General features: G+C 42.5%; 1 protein-coding gene across 9 annotated transcripts in view; it reads left to right on the top strand.

The window, feature by feature from the left end:
- Nucleotides 1–15,602, top strand: part of EBF1 (EBF transcription factor 1) — a 397,861-nt gene that overhangs the window by 239,569 nt on the left and 142,690 nt on the right. For all 9 annotated transcript variants that reach the window (XM_047779130.1, XM_047779099.1, XM_047779017.1 and 6 more), the window contains one exon: nucleotides 14,676–14,757. In XM_047779130.1, coding sequence (XP_047635086.1) covers nucleotides 14,676–14,757 — 82 coding nt within the window. The remainder of the gene's footprint in view (nucleotides 1–14,675; nucleotides 14,758–15,602) is intronic.

Genomic DNA, 15,602 nt, shown 5'->3' with positions numbered 1-15,602 from the left:
GATGAGCCCAGGAAGGGTCAAGTTGGAAAAAAAAGTTGTGTTAAGGAAGTAATTAAACAGAGGCAGAGAGATTGAATATTAGTGCTTTTACAGAGTAAATGAGGATAAATTCTGTTAATTATGTGACTTTTTACAGTACTAATGTGATAATAAAGTACTCTAATTCTGGAGAGGCTTGTCACAATCCCAGCTAAAGCAGCGACCCTTCAACTAGGTGAGACCAAGCAGCGACTTACAAAGCTTTCTAGCAAAAAAGCAAGAAATTAGAGTTAAATGGAGTTTTTTCCCCTCCTCGTTCTCCATGTTTGGTATAGAAAACCACTCCTCAACACAGACATCAGACTGGTGGTGAATGGACCATCTTACTTGGGGCACAAAACACTTGTGCTTGCTTTTATGTTTAGCTCCTAAGGGAAGAAATGTGAGCAATTCAAAGGGTATAAATAGCTCAGTGCAGTATTCTAGTTTAACAATTAACAGCACTGTAAAGATTATACTTAGGATGGTGGTGAAATTTCAGTCTTCAGAACTTTCATCTTATAAAAATGTATGGCATGGTGAATGATTGGGAACTTATGTTTGGGCAGCAGAGAAATGAGGCTTAATTGTTTTCAACGTGATAATTGTGGAGCGCAGAGAAGAGAGTTTGGGGATATTTGTTTGGGAGGGTCAGGGCAGTGCCCCAGTGCATATGATATTTGGACTTGGTCTTGACTGAAGATTCATTGTTCAGTTGAGAAGGGATGGGAGAGGGAAAGAGGAAGTGTGCTGGGAGGAGTAATGGCATGCACAAAGGTGCAGAGTGGGCAAAGCAGAGAGGGTGCTGAATGGAAGGAGAACTGGTCCAGTCTCCTTATGTGGGTACAACATAAGCTCGAAGGTAGAGAGTGGGAGAAAGAAGGTTGCGGGGGTAAGGTTGGTCCAGATCATGAAGGAAAGAGATGCTCCAGCAACAGAAGGAGGCTTAAAATTTTTTAAAAATAGATGGGCACCTGCACGGGTTTTAGCACATAGTGTCTATGGACTAAGAAAAATACCATAGCTGCTGGTGCATGTTAATTGCTGCATCCCTCAGGAGCACAAGAGAACCTAGGTTCCTGGAAAGCATGACACCTTGGGTTCTTGGCCCAACCTTTCTGACCTTAATGTTTTCATCTGTGAAATGGGGATATTAATAGGCCTGAGAAAACAGGATGATCTCTGTAAGTGCTCAGTGCCTGGCACATGCTGAGTGATATGAGGGTCCTCTAGGTGGAAGCAGGAGTGATTTCCTTGCCAGTGAGCCTGGCCCGATTCATGTGTCCTCCTATTACATGTAAGAAGGGGGAAAATTTGCTTGTACCGGGTTCGTGGTGTCTTCTTTCACAAAGTTCCAAAGTTCTGACTTTCCAGGCCATAGATTCTTTAGAAGCTAGGAGGAAGGCACTGAGTCAGGTGTTTTGTTTCCTGCATGGTTAATTGGTTGTAAAATGCTGCTAAAACTTACTGCTTCTGATTGAATTAAGTGCCCTAGGAAATCCAGCTGTGAACAGGTGGGCATGGGCGGCTTTTCCTGTGTCTGTGTTTGCATCCATGGATAGCCTCATGCTGGTAAATATGCTTCTAGGTGCAGATGCTTTTCCTGACTTCTCGCTTCACCCAACACATCAGCTGCCAAAGGTCTGGGAGAAAATCAAGCTTAAGTACACCTGGTTTCAGGTGCCAAGGATTCTCAAAAATAACAAAACAAAACATGCCCTCACCTCAAATACAAAAACTGCATTTGTTTTTTTAGTGAGAAGAGACCCATTTAGCAGAGCCATAGGGCTCCTTCTTTTATTATTATCATTTTTTTGTATTAAAACAATAGGCCCCAAGAAGCCCCACTCTAGCCTCATCGAGAAATGAGTTGCTGCCACTTTGGTTATTAGAATTTTGGGCAAGAGCTGCAAACTGGGACTCCACTCCCAGGTCAGTTATATCTGGCCTTTGTATTGTTTGGAAGATGGGTACCCTTCACCCTTGACGATATGTTTAATGAGTATTTCCAGCTTCTCTTGAAATGGGAAGCTCTGGCAACCCTGTCCCTAAGTTCCCCGTGGAGCCAGCTGGAGAAGAGTGAAGCGGCTCTTCACAAACCAGACATCCTCTCCTGAGTTCCTGCAGTTCCTAGTACTGTCTGTAGTTTTACCTGTAGCCCAGTTCACAGTTCACTCACTGATATTACCTGCCTGGAGAGATCTGTCAACTGATCTGTCAGTCTGTCTATCTATTTCTCAGACAGTGAGTTGAGAGGAGGCCATAGGATATTGAAATTGTACAGCCTGAAAGTTACCAAGGCTCAATAGAATAGAATATTTTCTCTCTCTTCTAAGTACCCTTTTTGAGGACCCTGTTTTGCTCTCTTCTCAGCTTCATTATTCCATCAACATCTCCATCTCCACTTGCCTCTTCCTTTCTCAGAGGGCATTGCATGGTGGGAAGTCCTCCTCTTTCTCTGCTCCCCAGCTGGCAGAGTTTCCCTGTCCAATGAACCCTATTAAATGGGATACTAGGGGATTCTATTCTGTTATGGATTCTTCTCTAAGCATAGAATTTTCCAGCAAAGCCAGCCCTGCGGTTTTCCAGGTTCAACTCTAGGAGGGTGGAGCCCATCTCTCTTGTTAGATGCTCGAATAAATTCTGGCCACTAGCTAAGACTGGACCTGATTGGCTGGACTTGGATCACATGCTCATCTCTAAAGTGATCCTGTAGCTGAGGGTGTGGTGTCATGACTGACCCGGCCTGGATCACAGGCGCTGCTCTGGCCCAAGCGTAGAACAACTTCATACTGCTGAAATACAAGGACTCTTGGGTGAGAACAAGGAAGGTCTTTAAAAGAAGGGTGGAGGACTGTTATCAAAATAGGGGAAAAAGGATTTGAGGCAGTCAACTCACAGCCTCCTTCCATGACCTTGTGAAAGTCTGGAGACATGCCGCAGAAGAAAAGTGTGTCTAAAAGCCTGGATACAATGTTAAGGTATTCAAGAACCCCATGTTGACCATCCATTGACTCTAGGTTAAGCATATCTGGACTAGATAATTTCTAAATTCTTATTCCATTTTGCTAAACGATCAACCAATTTTTGTGATAAATTAACAGCTTTTTTGGAGTTTTGTTTCTAGTGTTTCTGCTTTAAACTGAAGCTGTCTTTAGAGTGACATGTTGGGAGGGGAGGGCAAGGGAGTGTGACCTGTGAGCTGCAAAGCATCCTCAAAAAGTCTAAATTATGTGATTGCTCGTCTACAATATTGCTTTAGTTTCATTCTCCATCAGCATCCTTATGATATCATGAGAAATAGTGCTTAATAACGTGTCAGACTCTCTTTTGCATTACAATTTTAAAATGATAAATTTCTTCTTATATTTTTATGGACTAGAACACACAGGCTTATTGGATCGCCTGTAATATAAACTGGAATAATTTGGAGCTCATGAGATTATTGTCAGTGCTCTGTGGGCATGATATTCACTGGTCATTTTTATTTGGAGACTGATCCTGGGCTTTAAATCCAAATTAAGGAGTGACTTGTTTTTGTCTGAACTTCGTGTGTTGAAATGCAGTGATTGTTTTTTTTTCAATGAAAGCCATTGCTCAAATTAAATTCATTATCCCCAATGGTGTGTGAGCCCGGAAGACGGGAGGCAACACGTAGTAAGGTTGAAACAGGACGAGAAACGGTGTGTGCAGAAAGGTGAACAAACAAATGGAGTAAGATTTTTTTTTTAAAGGGTGATGATGATTTAAACAGGTTTCAAAATAATTTTCATCCCAGTAAGACTTCTTGCATTTCTCATGGGGAACCACTTCTTTAGCTAATGCCTTTATCTTTTCTTTCCTTTTTGGTAGAAAAATGAACTTGTTTATTTTCCTTGAAGCAAAAATATGTCAAGTATCAGCTTTCTCTGGCAACCAGGAACTCCGTTCTTTCTCTGTGGCTTATGTTGGGCAGGAGGTGGGATGGGTGAGCGAATTTAATTTTTCTTTTTACTCAGGGGTGATTTGACATAAGTTTTTGCACTAAGTTTCAGTGACAAGTGATTAGATGTCTATCCCTTCTGTGTAGGGCACTATTTCTGGTCTGTCACTCTGTCTTTGCATTTATCACATAGTATTGCCATCACTATTGACTTTAAAAAATAAATTAGGTATCAAGCTTTAAGATTCAGTGTGCATCTGAATTATTTGAGTACCTTAACCCTTAACCTACTCCCACCAGGGCAAGTTTTCCGGATAATTCTGATGCAAGTGGCCTGAGAAATGCACTTTGATGAGCTTCTGTAAGGGCAGGGATGAAGTTATCTTCTGTGCTTGGCATGTAGTAGGTGCTTAGTAAATACATACTGAATGAAGGACAGATTGAATGCATTAATGGATAACTTAAAGAAATAGGCTAAAGCAAGAAATAGCAAGTCAAGTGTTTTCAGCAATGAGTTTCAACGACGTCTTCAGAAGGGTCTGTATAATTTTGGAGAGAAGAAATAGATTTCATGCTATTAGTCACATGACCTTTTGTCCCTTTGGGTTATGCTTAAATGTTTTAAGAATAATTGCATGTTTAACTTAAATATAATACATTTTTTTTAAAAAAAAGCTTGGGCTAATTTTATTTGTATTTTTGGCCATGGCACGCAGTAGCTCAATGTGGGATCTCAGTTCCTAGACCAGGAATTGAACCCAGGTCACAGTGGTGAAAGTGCTAAGTTCTAATCACTAGACTACTAGGGAACTCCCTTAAATATAATATTTTAATTAATTTATTTTGTGTGTGTGTTTTATTTTAGGGCACCACCCATAACATATGGAAATTCCCAGGCTAGGGGTCAAATAGGAGCTATAGCTACTTGACTATACCACAGCCACAGCAACATGGGATCTGAGCCGTATTTGCAACCTACTCAGCAGCTCACAGCAATGCCGGATCCTTAACTCACTGAGTGAGGCCAGGGATCGCACCTGCATCCTCATGGATGCTAGTCAGATTCATTTCCGCTGAGCCATGATGGCAACTCCAATACAATACTTTAAACTTTGACATTGAGGAATTTTTAAGTAGGAAACTGAGAAGAGTAAGTGTGTGGAATTTGCCCTGTTGATACTCTTTTATGAATTATGCATATGTGAAACTAATATATGATGTACATCTTACAGAGCGTGAGATGGATAACTCTTAACTGTTCTCATTTGAATTAACTGGCAAATCTTAGAGCAAAAATACTTTGGCAAAGTCACTCATCATTTTTAGTTCCTAATTTATCCATTGTGAAGTGGGGCAGCCTACCCTGGGTACTATGCGGAATGATAGTGACTTCAGTTTTTATAAAACTGAAGTTGTCTGTGCTTTTAAAACTAAGTATTCAGAAAAAAAAATCAGAAAATGTGACAACAATGGAAAGAAGAAAGAAGTAATCTTTGTAAGTCAAAGTTAACTACCCTTAATAGTAATAATCAAGTTGGATATTCACTCACTGGTTTCCAAACACAGAGTACTTGGTGCTGTGGGGAACAGAGAGGTGTCGGTAGTGCTATGAAGGGGGCAGATAATTACTCAAGTAACTGGAGTACATGGTGTGAAGACCAAGTGCGACCAGAGTCTATAGCAGACTAGAGGAGAAAAGTGATTAATTCTAGCTGAGGTGCTTTTTTTTTTTTTTTCCTTTTTCAGGCTGCACCTGCGGCCTATGGAAGTTCCCCGGCTAGGGGTCTAATTGGAACTGTAGCTGCTGGCCACAGCCACAGCCACAACAATGTGAGATCTGAGCCATGTCTTCAATCTACACCACAGCTCACAGCAGTGCCAGATCCTTAACCCACTGAGCGAGGCCAGGGATCCAACCCACATCCCCGTGGATACACTGAGCCGCAATGGAAACTCCCTAGCTGGGGTTCTTAGGAAGGTTTCTGGGGCTCGGTACATTTAAGCTGCACCTGGAAGATAAGTAGGATTCTGGGAAGCTCAGATGGTGTGGGGGTGGGGAAGGCATTTCAGACCCAGGATGTAGCCTGTGGTGAAGACAGGAAGGAAGTTTCACATTCAGGGCATAGGTTGTACCTTGGTGGGACTGAAGCCAAGAAGGCTGGAAGGTGAAGAATGGTGGTCCAATGTGCCTGGAAAAGTAAAAGCTTAACATTGCTAGGGACCATGAAAGGTCTCCCAATCCAGCCCCTGCCAGAAAACTTACAGCAGAGTAATACTTTATGAGTATTCAACCTTTCTTGGTAATTACTCAAAACCCTATCATTGAGAGAATCTTTTTTGTTTTGTCTTGTGTTTCTGGAAGTTAGATTTTAAGTGCTTTCCTCAAAAATAAAAGATTATTTTACTTCTGGAGAAAAACTTGAACCACAGTCACTGTGATCTTTTACAATTGGTATTAAGGGAAGAGAACTAGCACATGTTAGGCTCTCTGGGAATACTTATTGCTGGGAATAAATGAATGACACTGAGCGGTTACACTTCATGAAGTCTGGGGGAAAAAAGTGAGTTTGGTGTTCAAAAAACCCCCAGATGTTTCAGCTACTGTGGATCTGAACTTCTTGATCTTTCTCTGGTATCTATCACCTCCACAGGGGAAATTAATATGGAAACTCTGAGTCCTGAGGAGGGAAAGTGAAATTGTAACATCAGATTCTAAATGAGTCTGCTTTAAAATTTTAAACTCATGGGTATTAAACAGAGGGGTACTAAAAGCCTTTCATTTTCAATCTGTGGCTTTCTATCTGGAAGAAAGGCATTCAAAGAGTGACTTGTGGAACTGGTAACCACAGATAATAGAACTAAATCCTGAAGGTGATGTTTGCTGACTCCTCTCAAGAGACCCAGATTACACTGGTTTTGCTTTGGTCATCATCCTCTGAACTTGGTTTGGCTCTAGTGTCAGACTCACTGGTCTTTCATTATGGTTAAAATGCGCTTGACATAGGTAAGAGGGTTCGTAAGCAAAATTGAAACACATTAACATTTATAATTGGGAATATTCCAAAATAGGGTGAATGAAATGACAATCCCAGAAATTTGCAGGCTGACTTCAGCTCTCATCTTGAATGAATCTGGTGATGCTGATAAGAGTAGAGCCAGATATGGTCAATGATCTGTACTCTCATAATATCTATCATTCATATAACATACAAAGAATGTTGTTTCATGGATGTGGGTTTTGGAACCCAACTGTCTGCATTGAAATCCCAGCTGTAGCGCTTACTAGATAGGAAACCTTGGGCAAATTACCTAACCTCACAGTGTTGTTATCTCTAAAATGAGAATGGAGACAGGACTTAATAGCATCGTTAGGAAGAGTGAATGAATTGACACAGAGACAACATTCAGAACAGCATCTCATACATGGTACATTCATGTGTCTGCTGTTGAGGTGCTGAGGCTCCTCCTACCTCACCTTTTGGGCCTGCTTTTGTGCACAGGGTCATTGTTCTTGAAGCAAAGTTACCACTGCACTTTCATCATTTGCTGCCTGGGGAAGGATTTGAACCAGTGACCCAGGATTCCAAGACTGCTTCCTGTCTCACATCCCATCCCTGGACCTGCAGGAACTCTGTGCTGTTCCATTCCTTTGCAGATCATGATCCTTGTAAAGGAAACAGCTTAAGACAGAGAACGTTCTTAGTCTGGCCCCATCCCTGAGAAGGACCAACATTTGGGTTTGTTTTCTGCCTCATTCCTGCTGCATATCAGACTACTAGGCTGACTCCAAATGTCTGCCCAGGGCCAGGGTTTGCTCTTTCATACATTTTGGCAAGAAACACTGAGCATCTGAGTAATCTTTATAAAACAGTATCCCTGAAAATGACACCCAGTTCTGCAAGTCTTCGGGTGTGTGGTGCTTTCTCATTAAATGTCCAGTCAAACCTTGGGGCAGTTGGTGTTAAGCTACAGCCCCCTTGCCCTGACGTCCCTTCTCCATGTCATTTCTAAGGACTGGCCATTTATTCCTTCCCCATTGGCCACTGGTTTTGTCCTCCCCTCCCCCCTTTCACTCTCCTGGTACTTTGCCCCATCCATCTTTCGGACTTGACCTCTGGCGTGAGGAGGAGACCTATTTGCTGTGAGTCCTTTTTCTTAAAACTATTTTTAAATTCTTTAGTCTGTTGCTGTGCTATCCCAATACCTTTTTTTGGGGTGGGGGGAGGTTGTGTAATTCCTTGCCACTAATTATGTCCTTCCATCATGGCCCAGCTCTGAGCTCTGAGGTAACAGATGCTTTTCAAGTTGATCATGTTCATCCTTCAGTCTGAGAGCACTTTCCAGAAATGTCTAAGATCTGGCGGACCTTGGCCAGAGGAAAAGGTAGGCTCCTTGAAGTCAGTGGCCAATAATAGGGGCAGCCGCATGCTGTCCCCCTGGGATCCCCAAGACAGAGCTGTGGCCACTTGGTATCATTCTACCTCCCACTGCGGGGGAGGAGGGGGCAAGGGGAGGAGGAAGTCCTTCATTGGCACTGAAGCCCCTCCAGAGCCTCTTTCCCCCCCAGCTCTCATGCAGAATTGCTAGGGTTTGAGTCCAGGTGGCCCCTCTCTCAGGGGTGCCTTTTATTATTAGAAAAGGAGCATAGGTCAGTCTGGCAGTGAGAAACCTTTGCTCTCACACAGGTTCAGCCTCCTCAACTCGCTAGTGGCATCCGTGGGATTTTGGCACACTTACGTGTATCATATTTTCACATGGATGAACTGTACTGTACAACTTCTTCTGTGTACAGGGAACCCAAAATTGTTGACATTGAAAATAAAGTTTTCTCTTTCTGGCTGCTTTGGTGCCCTGTTTTCAAGGGAGCCTTATTTTTCAGGGCAGTGGCTGTGGACTCATGTTTACCTCTTCATGGAGGGCGCCCATGCCACAGTGATGGTGGTTCTGAAATGGCCCCTGGCATCTCGGGCAGTCTGGGGAGAGATGGGTGCTTTCTGGTTAAATAGTTTCAAGTCGAGAGAATGCTCATCCTCCTGGAAAGTCTTCCTTGGTCATACCTGGGCAGTAGCTTCGGTTCGGTACTTTGTTGTCAAAGCAAAGAGGCTGGCGCAGTCTACAGCCAGGGCTCCTCCAGAGGGGCCCATTTACTCATGAGACGTTTCCCTCTCTACCCTCGAGTAAGGGTGTGTGGGAGCAGCTTGAATTTCACACGGAAGGGACCCCACAGTTGTTTCCACACAGCTGTTTCCTCCATTGGGCCAGAGTGAGCCTCCGTGTCTTGAATATCTTTAAGAAGGATCATCTGCCACACAACCATCTGTGGGCATAAGTCAGAGGAACTTTCAGGGAGCCTTAAGACCGCAAATGGGGGTTTTATGTCTTGGTTGAGGTGTGTCTGGATGCTTCTTCTTTCCAGCCTGGATATTATGAGAGCAGCGGAAAACATCCAAACGTGACTTTTCAGAATATGGGTGCTCAGCCCAGATCTATTGCAATGTTTTGCATAATAATTAATGATGTACAAGCTGTTGCCTAATGGAAGGTTTAACTGTGTGTGTCCTTCAGTTGTGACTAGCTGAAGTTCTTATGATTTAAGCTCCCACCTCTCTCCTCTATGTCTTGGCCTTTGGGTAGAGCTTCTGTCATCATTATTATCTCTCCTTGATTCTTCCTTTTTTCTTTTTGTAGGTCACTCGATGAAACCTATAGTTCTTGTCAGTTACATAGATCTTTGCTTCTGTTCTTAACCTTAGCATTCACAGAGAGAAGAGTACTTTTTGTGCCTGAAAATCTCAACTTCTCTGAGTGTTAGGCAGTCAGCAGTGGCCAGGGATAAATGATAAAGAAAATCATTATCCCTTCTATGCCAGGTAGTATTTAGACCCTCCACATTTTCCTCATTTAACTTTCAATAACCCTCTGAAGTAGGGTCTTTGGTTTTCCCCATTTTACAGATGTGAAAATTGAAGCCCAGAGAGGTTAAATAATGTTTCTGAAGTCACACAATTAATTAAAGAGTAAAGCTAGAATTATGAAGAAAGTTATACTATGGTCCTGGGAGAGAGGTATTTATGTTCCCATGATTTATGGAGGCCACTGAGGTGTAGGGAATTACAGAAATTTACTCTGGCTTGTCTTATCTTTAACCCAAGCTCCTATCCAGTATACTCAACTGCAGTCTTCATTTTAGAATTTTCCTATTTCTATCCTTGGGAGGTCCTGGATTCTATTAAACTTGTACAAATACTTACTGAAAACCCATTGGTTTGGAGTTTGTGCGGGTATACAGAGATAATTTTTTTGTTATTTTATGTCCTCATGTGGTTGTATCAGACTCTGTTGGCTAATTCCATCAATTTTCCTTTTGGAGGAACCTTAGTGGTACTTAATGGAATCCAGCACCGTGCTAGTTACATGATGGCTACTCCTTATACTGAATATCTATTAGATAGTAAAATGTGAAACCAGGAAATCATTGCATAAGGAGATTTGTTTTACAAATGTTTGTGTGCGGTTCAGTTAATGTTCAGTGATAGGGAATGCCCTATATTAGCCTCATTGATGAACCTAAACACAACTTTTAATAGGATGTCACTTTGGGTTTTCTGACTGTCACTTTCCTAATTGAGGTAGTAGACTAAGAAATTCAATAGCTCCAGGGTTTAGCTCTTACTGGGTTGCTTTTGAAAAGCTCACATTCCATCAGAAAAGCTGTGCCACTGGAAGTCAGGACGTGTGGGTTATAGTTCTCCTTGTCAGAACCGTTGTAACTGTGTGAATTGGTCATGTCTCTTGATCTCTCTGTTTTCCCACATACACGGTCAGGAAGTTAGTCTAAGTGATCATTAAGGTCCCTTATAAATTTCTATAATTCATGGAGAAAACTCATACCATAATGAGTCCTTTTGGCCAAAATAGAGTGTTAGGTTAGTTTTGACTGTAGATAGATATCTTAATTTTGTTGAGTCTTAGTGTTTTTCATTTTTGTTTTTGTTTTTGCCTTTCAAATGTGTTGATCATTTCTGGCATGCCTAATTCATAGGATTTTTGTGAGGATTCGGTGAGATTCTGGGGATATAATTGCTCTGGATAATATACCACTGTATGAACATGAGATACTCATATTGAAAGTTGATGGAAAGGTGTCAGGTTTCTCACCACTTCTCCTCCCCACCCCCCAAAAAAGAGTGGAGTTTGGTTCTGGTTGGGCTGCAGTTCATGGAACTCTTTGGAACTCTAAAGGGTCAATATGGGCTTTGTCCTAACTTAGGTCAGTTTCCCACGGTTGGGTTAAGGTTGCACACTCTTTTTCCCAACAACACTTTTATCAAACACACCCGCCACACAGAATGTGCTAATTTGTTAGACAAAAGTGAGGGTTTGAGTTACAATAACCTCTGCTTTGTTCGAAGCCCCCCTGAGAACCTGAGATCTTCTCTGTTGGCCAGCAGACATGCACGTGTCCCCAGGTTTACAAGGGCCTTAAAAACGGCCTGATGAATCACCCCCCAAATTTTTGTGCCACATCTAACTCCGTCTCTCCGTGGGGATATTTTTAATTCCTGCTTCTAACTCCTCTTGGTTCCTTTAAGGAAGTGTGATCTGAAAGGGTCAGACATTTGGCATGCACTGGGGGAAAACTTTGAGAGAATTCCTCTTGCCCCCCTGGGGTAAGGCTGGCTCCCCCCCGCCCAAGAACTGGCCCCCTGGAGTGTTTTTTCCACATAAGGGCTTGTGTGAGGCCCCAGGCACCAGTTGACGCCGGCTCTTCCCCACAACAGATGGTCAAGCCTTCAATTTCAGCAAGCGATCCGCCATGGAGAGGGCAGGCAGGAGACTGTGCCAGCATGCCAAGGGACAGGGCAGCTCAGGGTAACAGGGATCTGGTGTGTGCCCGGCATAGCTTTTGTGCTAACGATAGGCTGGTGACAGGCGCCTCTCCCTGACTCTTCACTGAGCCAGAAGATCCCCTGCTCCCTTGATTCTTTTTCTCTCTGGCAGACCTGGCATCCTGTACGCCTGTCTTTCAAATCCATTTTGGCACCAGATGGACCCCCTCATGGTGGCTAGAAGTTGTCGGACTTGAAGATGTCAGAGGGTGTGCTGACAGCTCCTTCTAACACAACCTGAATCTGGCTGTCGGGTCTGGGCTCAAATGGCTTAAACACACAGGTGGCAAATATTGCCAACCCCGGGGGAGCCGGGGGCAGGGGTGGGGTGCCCACTGGATGGAGAATGGCAGCAACGGCTCTCTCCACAGGATGGGTATTGTGGGTGTGGAAATGATAGTAGTAATAATTAGTTTTACTCTTTCTTACTCTTATCTACTCTTATTTGTGCACCTGCCACTCTAGAACAATTGCTATCGATGGTGCAATCGTATGAATATCAGTCCTGCACTACTTTTATTATTATTAAAACTGCTAAAGCATAATGGTTAAAACACAGGTTCTGTCTGGATTTGAGTTCCAGCTTCACATTTACTAGCCTTTGGGCAAGCTATTGAACTTCTCTGGCCCTCATTTTCCTCATCCATACAATGGGATCAATAGTAAAGTTTGTCTAGGAGGACTGAATGGAAAAATGAATTTGACGTTCTTAGTGTTCTGAGCACGAAGTCAGTACCTACTTCCTGGAAGATGTTATTATTCTTACTCTACCATCGCCATTCTCAGGTGTGCCAGACACAATGCATCGCTGCAGTTAATTTTCACAACTGCTTTAACAGGCAGGGACTGTTAGCACACCCAGTTTATAGATTTGGAAACTGTGATGCCAAGAAGTTTACCTCCTTATCAAAGTCACGTAACAGTACCTGTCAGAATTTGGATAGGCACCCCATTCTGGGTATTTCTAAGGCTTGTGGCTTTTCTACCATTCTAAACCTACTCTTCATATCAGTTTGATGGTAATCAGCCCTGTCCTGGGCTTTCGATGGCTTTTAAATATGCCCTTCCAGTTAGATGTGCTTGAAAGAAGCAGTCTGTTTTCACCTTTTGAATGTGGTCTTAAACCCCAGCCAGATGGCAGACTTGCTATTCCCAAGCTCCACCACAGTAAACAGTCTCTGACAGCTACGTTTTATAGGTAGGGCTACCTCGCATCTGCCTGCTGAGAGCTCAGAGGAAAGGGACAGTGCAAAGGCACTTAGGACTGTGACCACTCCTTCAAATGCCTTTCCTTTCCCCAGACTTGTCTGGCATCAGGATGGGCCAGTTGGGCCTAGGGAATGACAGTGTTGTTCTTTAAGCTGAATTTCACTTTATGCTTTGCACCCCTCTTGTTCAAAAGGTTGATAAACTTTGGCCTCTGGGAAGAAAATCTGAAGTTAGGGGTGAATGCTTGTTCAGAAGCCTGCTCTTATTGATGGGCAGTTGAATGCAGCATGGTATTGAAAGAGCCATGTTAGGAAGATGTTTCCATTTTAAAATATTGTTTAGGGGTTGACAAAGTTATTGTCTCTCAGTTGAGTACTGAGAAATTGGCTGAATTTGGTGCGTCTTTGTGCTGCACTCTCCTTACAGAGGTCTTATTTGGTTGCTAGACTTTGTACTCAGAGCTAAATTGAGACCCAGACAGGCTGGAGTGATAGTTCTTCACAAACTACATGTACTGAGGTGGGGATTTTAGTGTGGTGTGGACTCAAAGTGGGGGAAAGGTGAGGACAAGAAAATTCCTATAACAATTTAACTGACCAAAATTCTAATGCATCCTACTATTTTTTTGGAAAATATGTGGGCCTGAAATCCATAGTCCTAAAAGTAAAAAGGAATGAAGAACTTTTTGCCATTTTTAGAATGCTTCTATCCCTAAACATAGGCAGGTGGAGGTTGAATGGCAGGTGGCCAACAAGGATGCCTTAATAGGACACCTTTTGGTCCCTGCTACCTCTTTGCAACAGACTTTAACATCTTCCACCTAAGAAATAACTCAGAGGCTATAGGATTAACTCATCTAATGTATCCCCCAGACCAGGATCCTTTTGGGCGTGAAAGTGGGTACTATTAATACTTACACTAGTACACCTGGTGTAACCTAGAATGATTCCTAGCAAATTAGGACCTTTGGTCACCCTAGCCAGTAAAACTCATGAATCTCACTCTAGAACCAATTCAGGGACCAAGGTGGCAGTGAGGCAGGACATTCCTTCTTTAATCACAAACAGCTCTTGTCTCCAGCGGGCGTATGAGCAAACATACAGGATATATTCGAGGGCTCAAAGGACTTTAGTCAGTATGTGACTCTTACCTACTTTTCATAAGTAACACTAAGGAGAATATTTTATTTGGAGATGCTAAGATAAAAAGTGTTTACCATTTCCTTATATTCATGTAGCATGTATTTTGTTTGTTCATCATCTGTGAATTTATGCACCTTAAATTACATGTTGTTGTTGGTGACCATGAGTAATTCTCAGGCAATTATCTCCAATTGAAACCTACCTTAAATTATGGGGCAGACTTAACCCTCTCTTTGAGTGAAAATACTTCCTTGGGGGCTTAATTCTGTTGTGAGATCTGTTGGCAGCAGTGAAAGTGTTTGTTTCCTAAAGAAGATCCAGTTTGGATGAAGAACAAAGGCTAAAGCTTTCAACAAGCTATTGGCTCTAACACCATTCTGAATATTTCAAAAATGCTCAGGGAATCGAATGCATGACCCAGAAGTGACTTACTACTTTTTTCTCCCCTTTGTATCAGGACTGAAGTGCTAACTGTGATAATTTGTTTCTTCACAGATTCTTCTTGAAGTTTTTCCTCAAATGTAACCAAAATTGCCTAAAGAATGCGGGAAACCCACGTGACATGCGGAGATTCCAGGTGGGTCTGTTTTGTCTTTCTTAAACCTCAATAATGACAAGAATATTGAAAGAGGGTAAAAAAAAGTCTTAGGTAGGAGAAGATACAGAGTATCATTGTTTTCCCAGAGGTGAAGAGCAGGTGAGGCTCTTGGTCCCCAGGTCTCTACACTGCAGGAGTTGTTGTTTTTGTTACAGAAGAATTAGGACTGAACCACCTGTGTTCACAGGTTGACTCATTGGTGTCCTTTGAGCCTAGTCTGGCTTCTTGGTGGACTCATAGGCTTATGCCACTGCAGGTTAAGTCAAGTACATAGAAATGATTAATTCTTTGCCTTAAGTTTTACAAGTAGAAAATTGATAAATAAAGCTTCGTGCTGTTTTAGAATTAGGTCACCTTTCTTCTTTTCTCTCTGTTCTCCTCTTGCAGTCTTGGAACTTGTAATCAGTAATTATCTATTACAAATAGACCCCTGAGGAAGTAGGGTGTATCTAGGGTGATATAGGTGACAAACTATTTCTGAAATGTTCTTGTATGGCACATGTAAATGTTTTCGAGCATCAGTCAGATCTGCCACCATTTAAAGCAGGAGTGGTATGTTAACCTCATATAATTATACATTTACTAAAGGGAAAAGATGTGAAAGTACATATGTTAATTTCCAAGATAAAGAATGGTGGTTGGGTTTTAGGAAAGGTTGCTAAGTTGTAGATACGTGCCTCTCAAACTCAAAAGTGCTGAGAATCCTCCGGGGATCTTGTTAAAACATTAATTGAAGTCTAGGGTGGGCCTGAAATTCTACCTTTCTAACAAGCTCCCCAGTGATGGCAAAGCCACGGACCATACTTTGAGCAGCAAGGTTCTAG

This window comes from Phacochoerus africanus, chromosome 1, assembly GCF_016906955.1.
Source record: "Phacochoerus africanus isolate WHEZ1 chromosome 1, ROS_Pafr_v1, whole genome shotgun sequence".
Lineage (NCBI taxonomy): Eukaryota > Metazoa > Chordata > Mammalia > Artiodactyla > Suidae > Phacochoerus > Phacochoerus africanus.
Note: the sequence above shows the minus strand (reverse complement) of the source record. Positions and strands in the feature narration are given on the sequence as shown.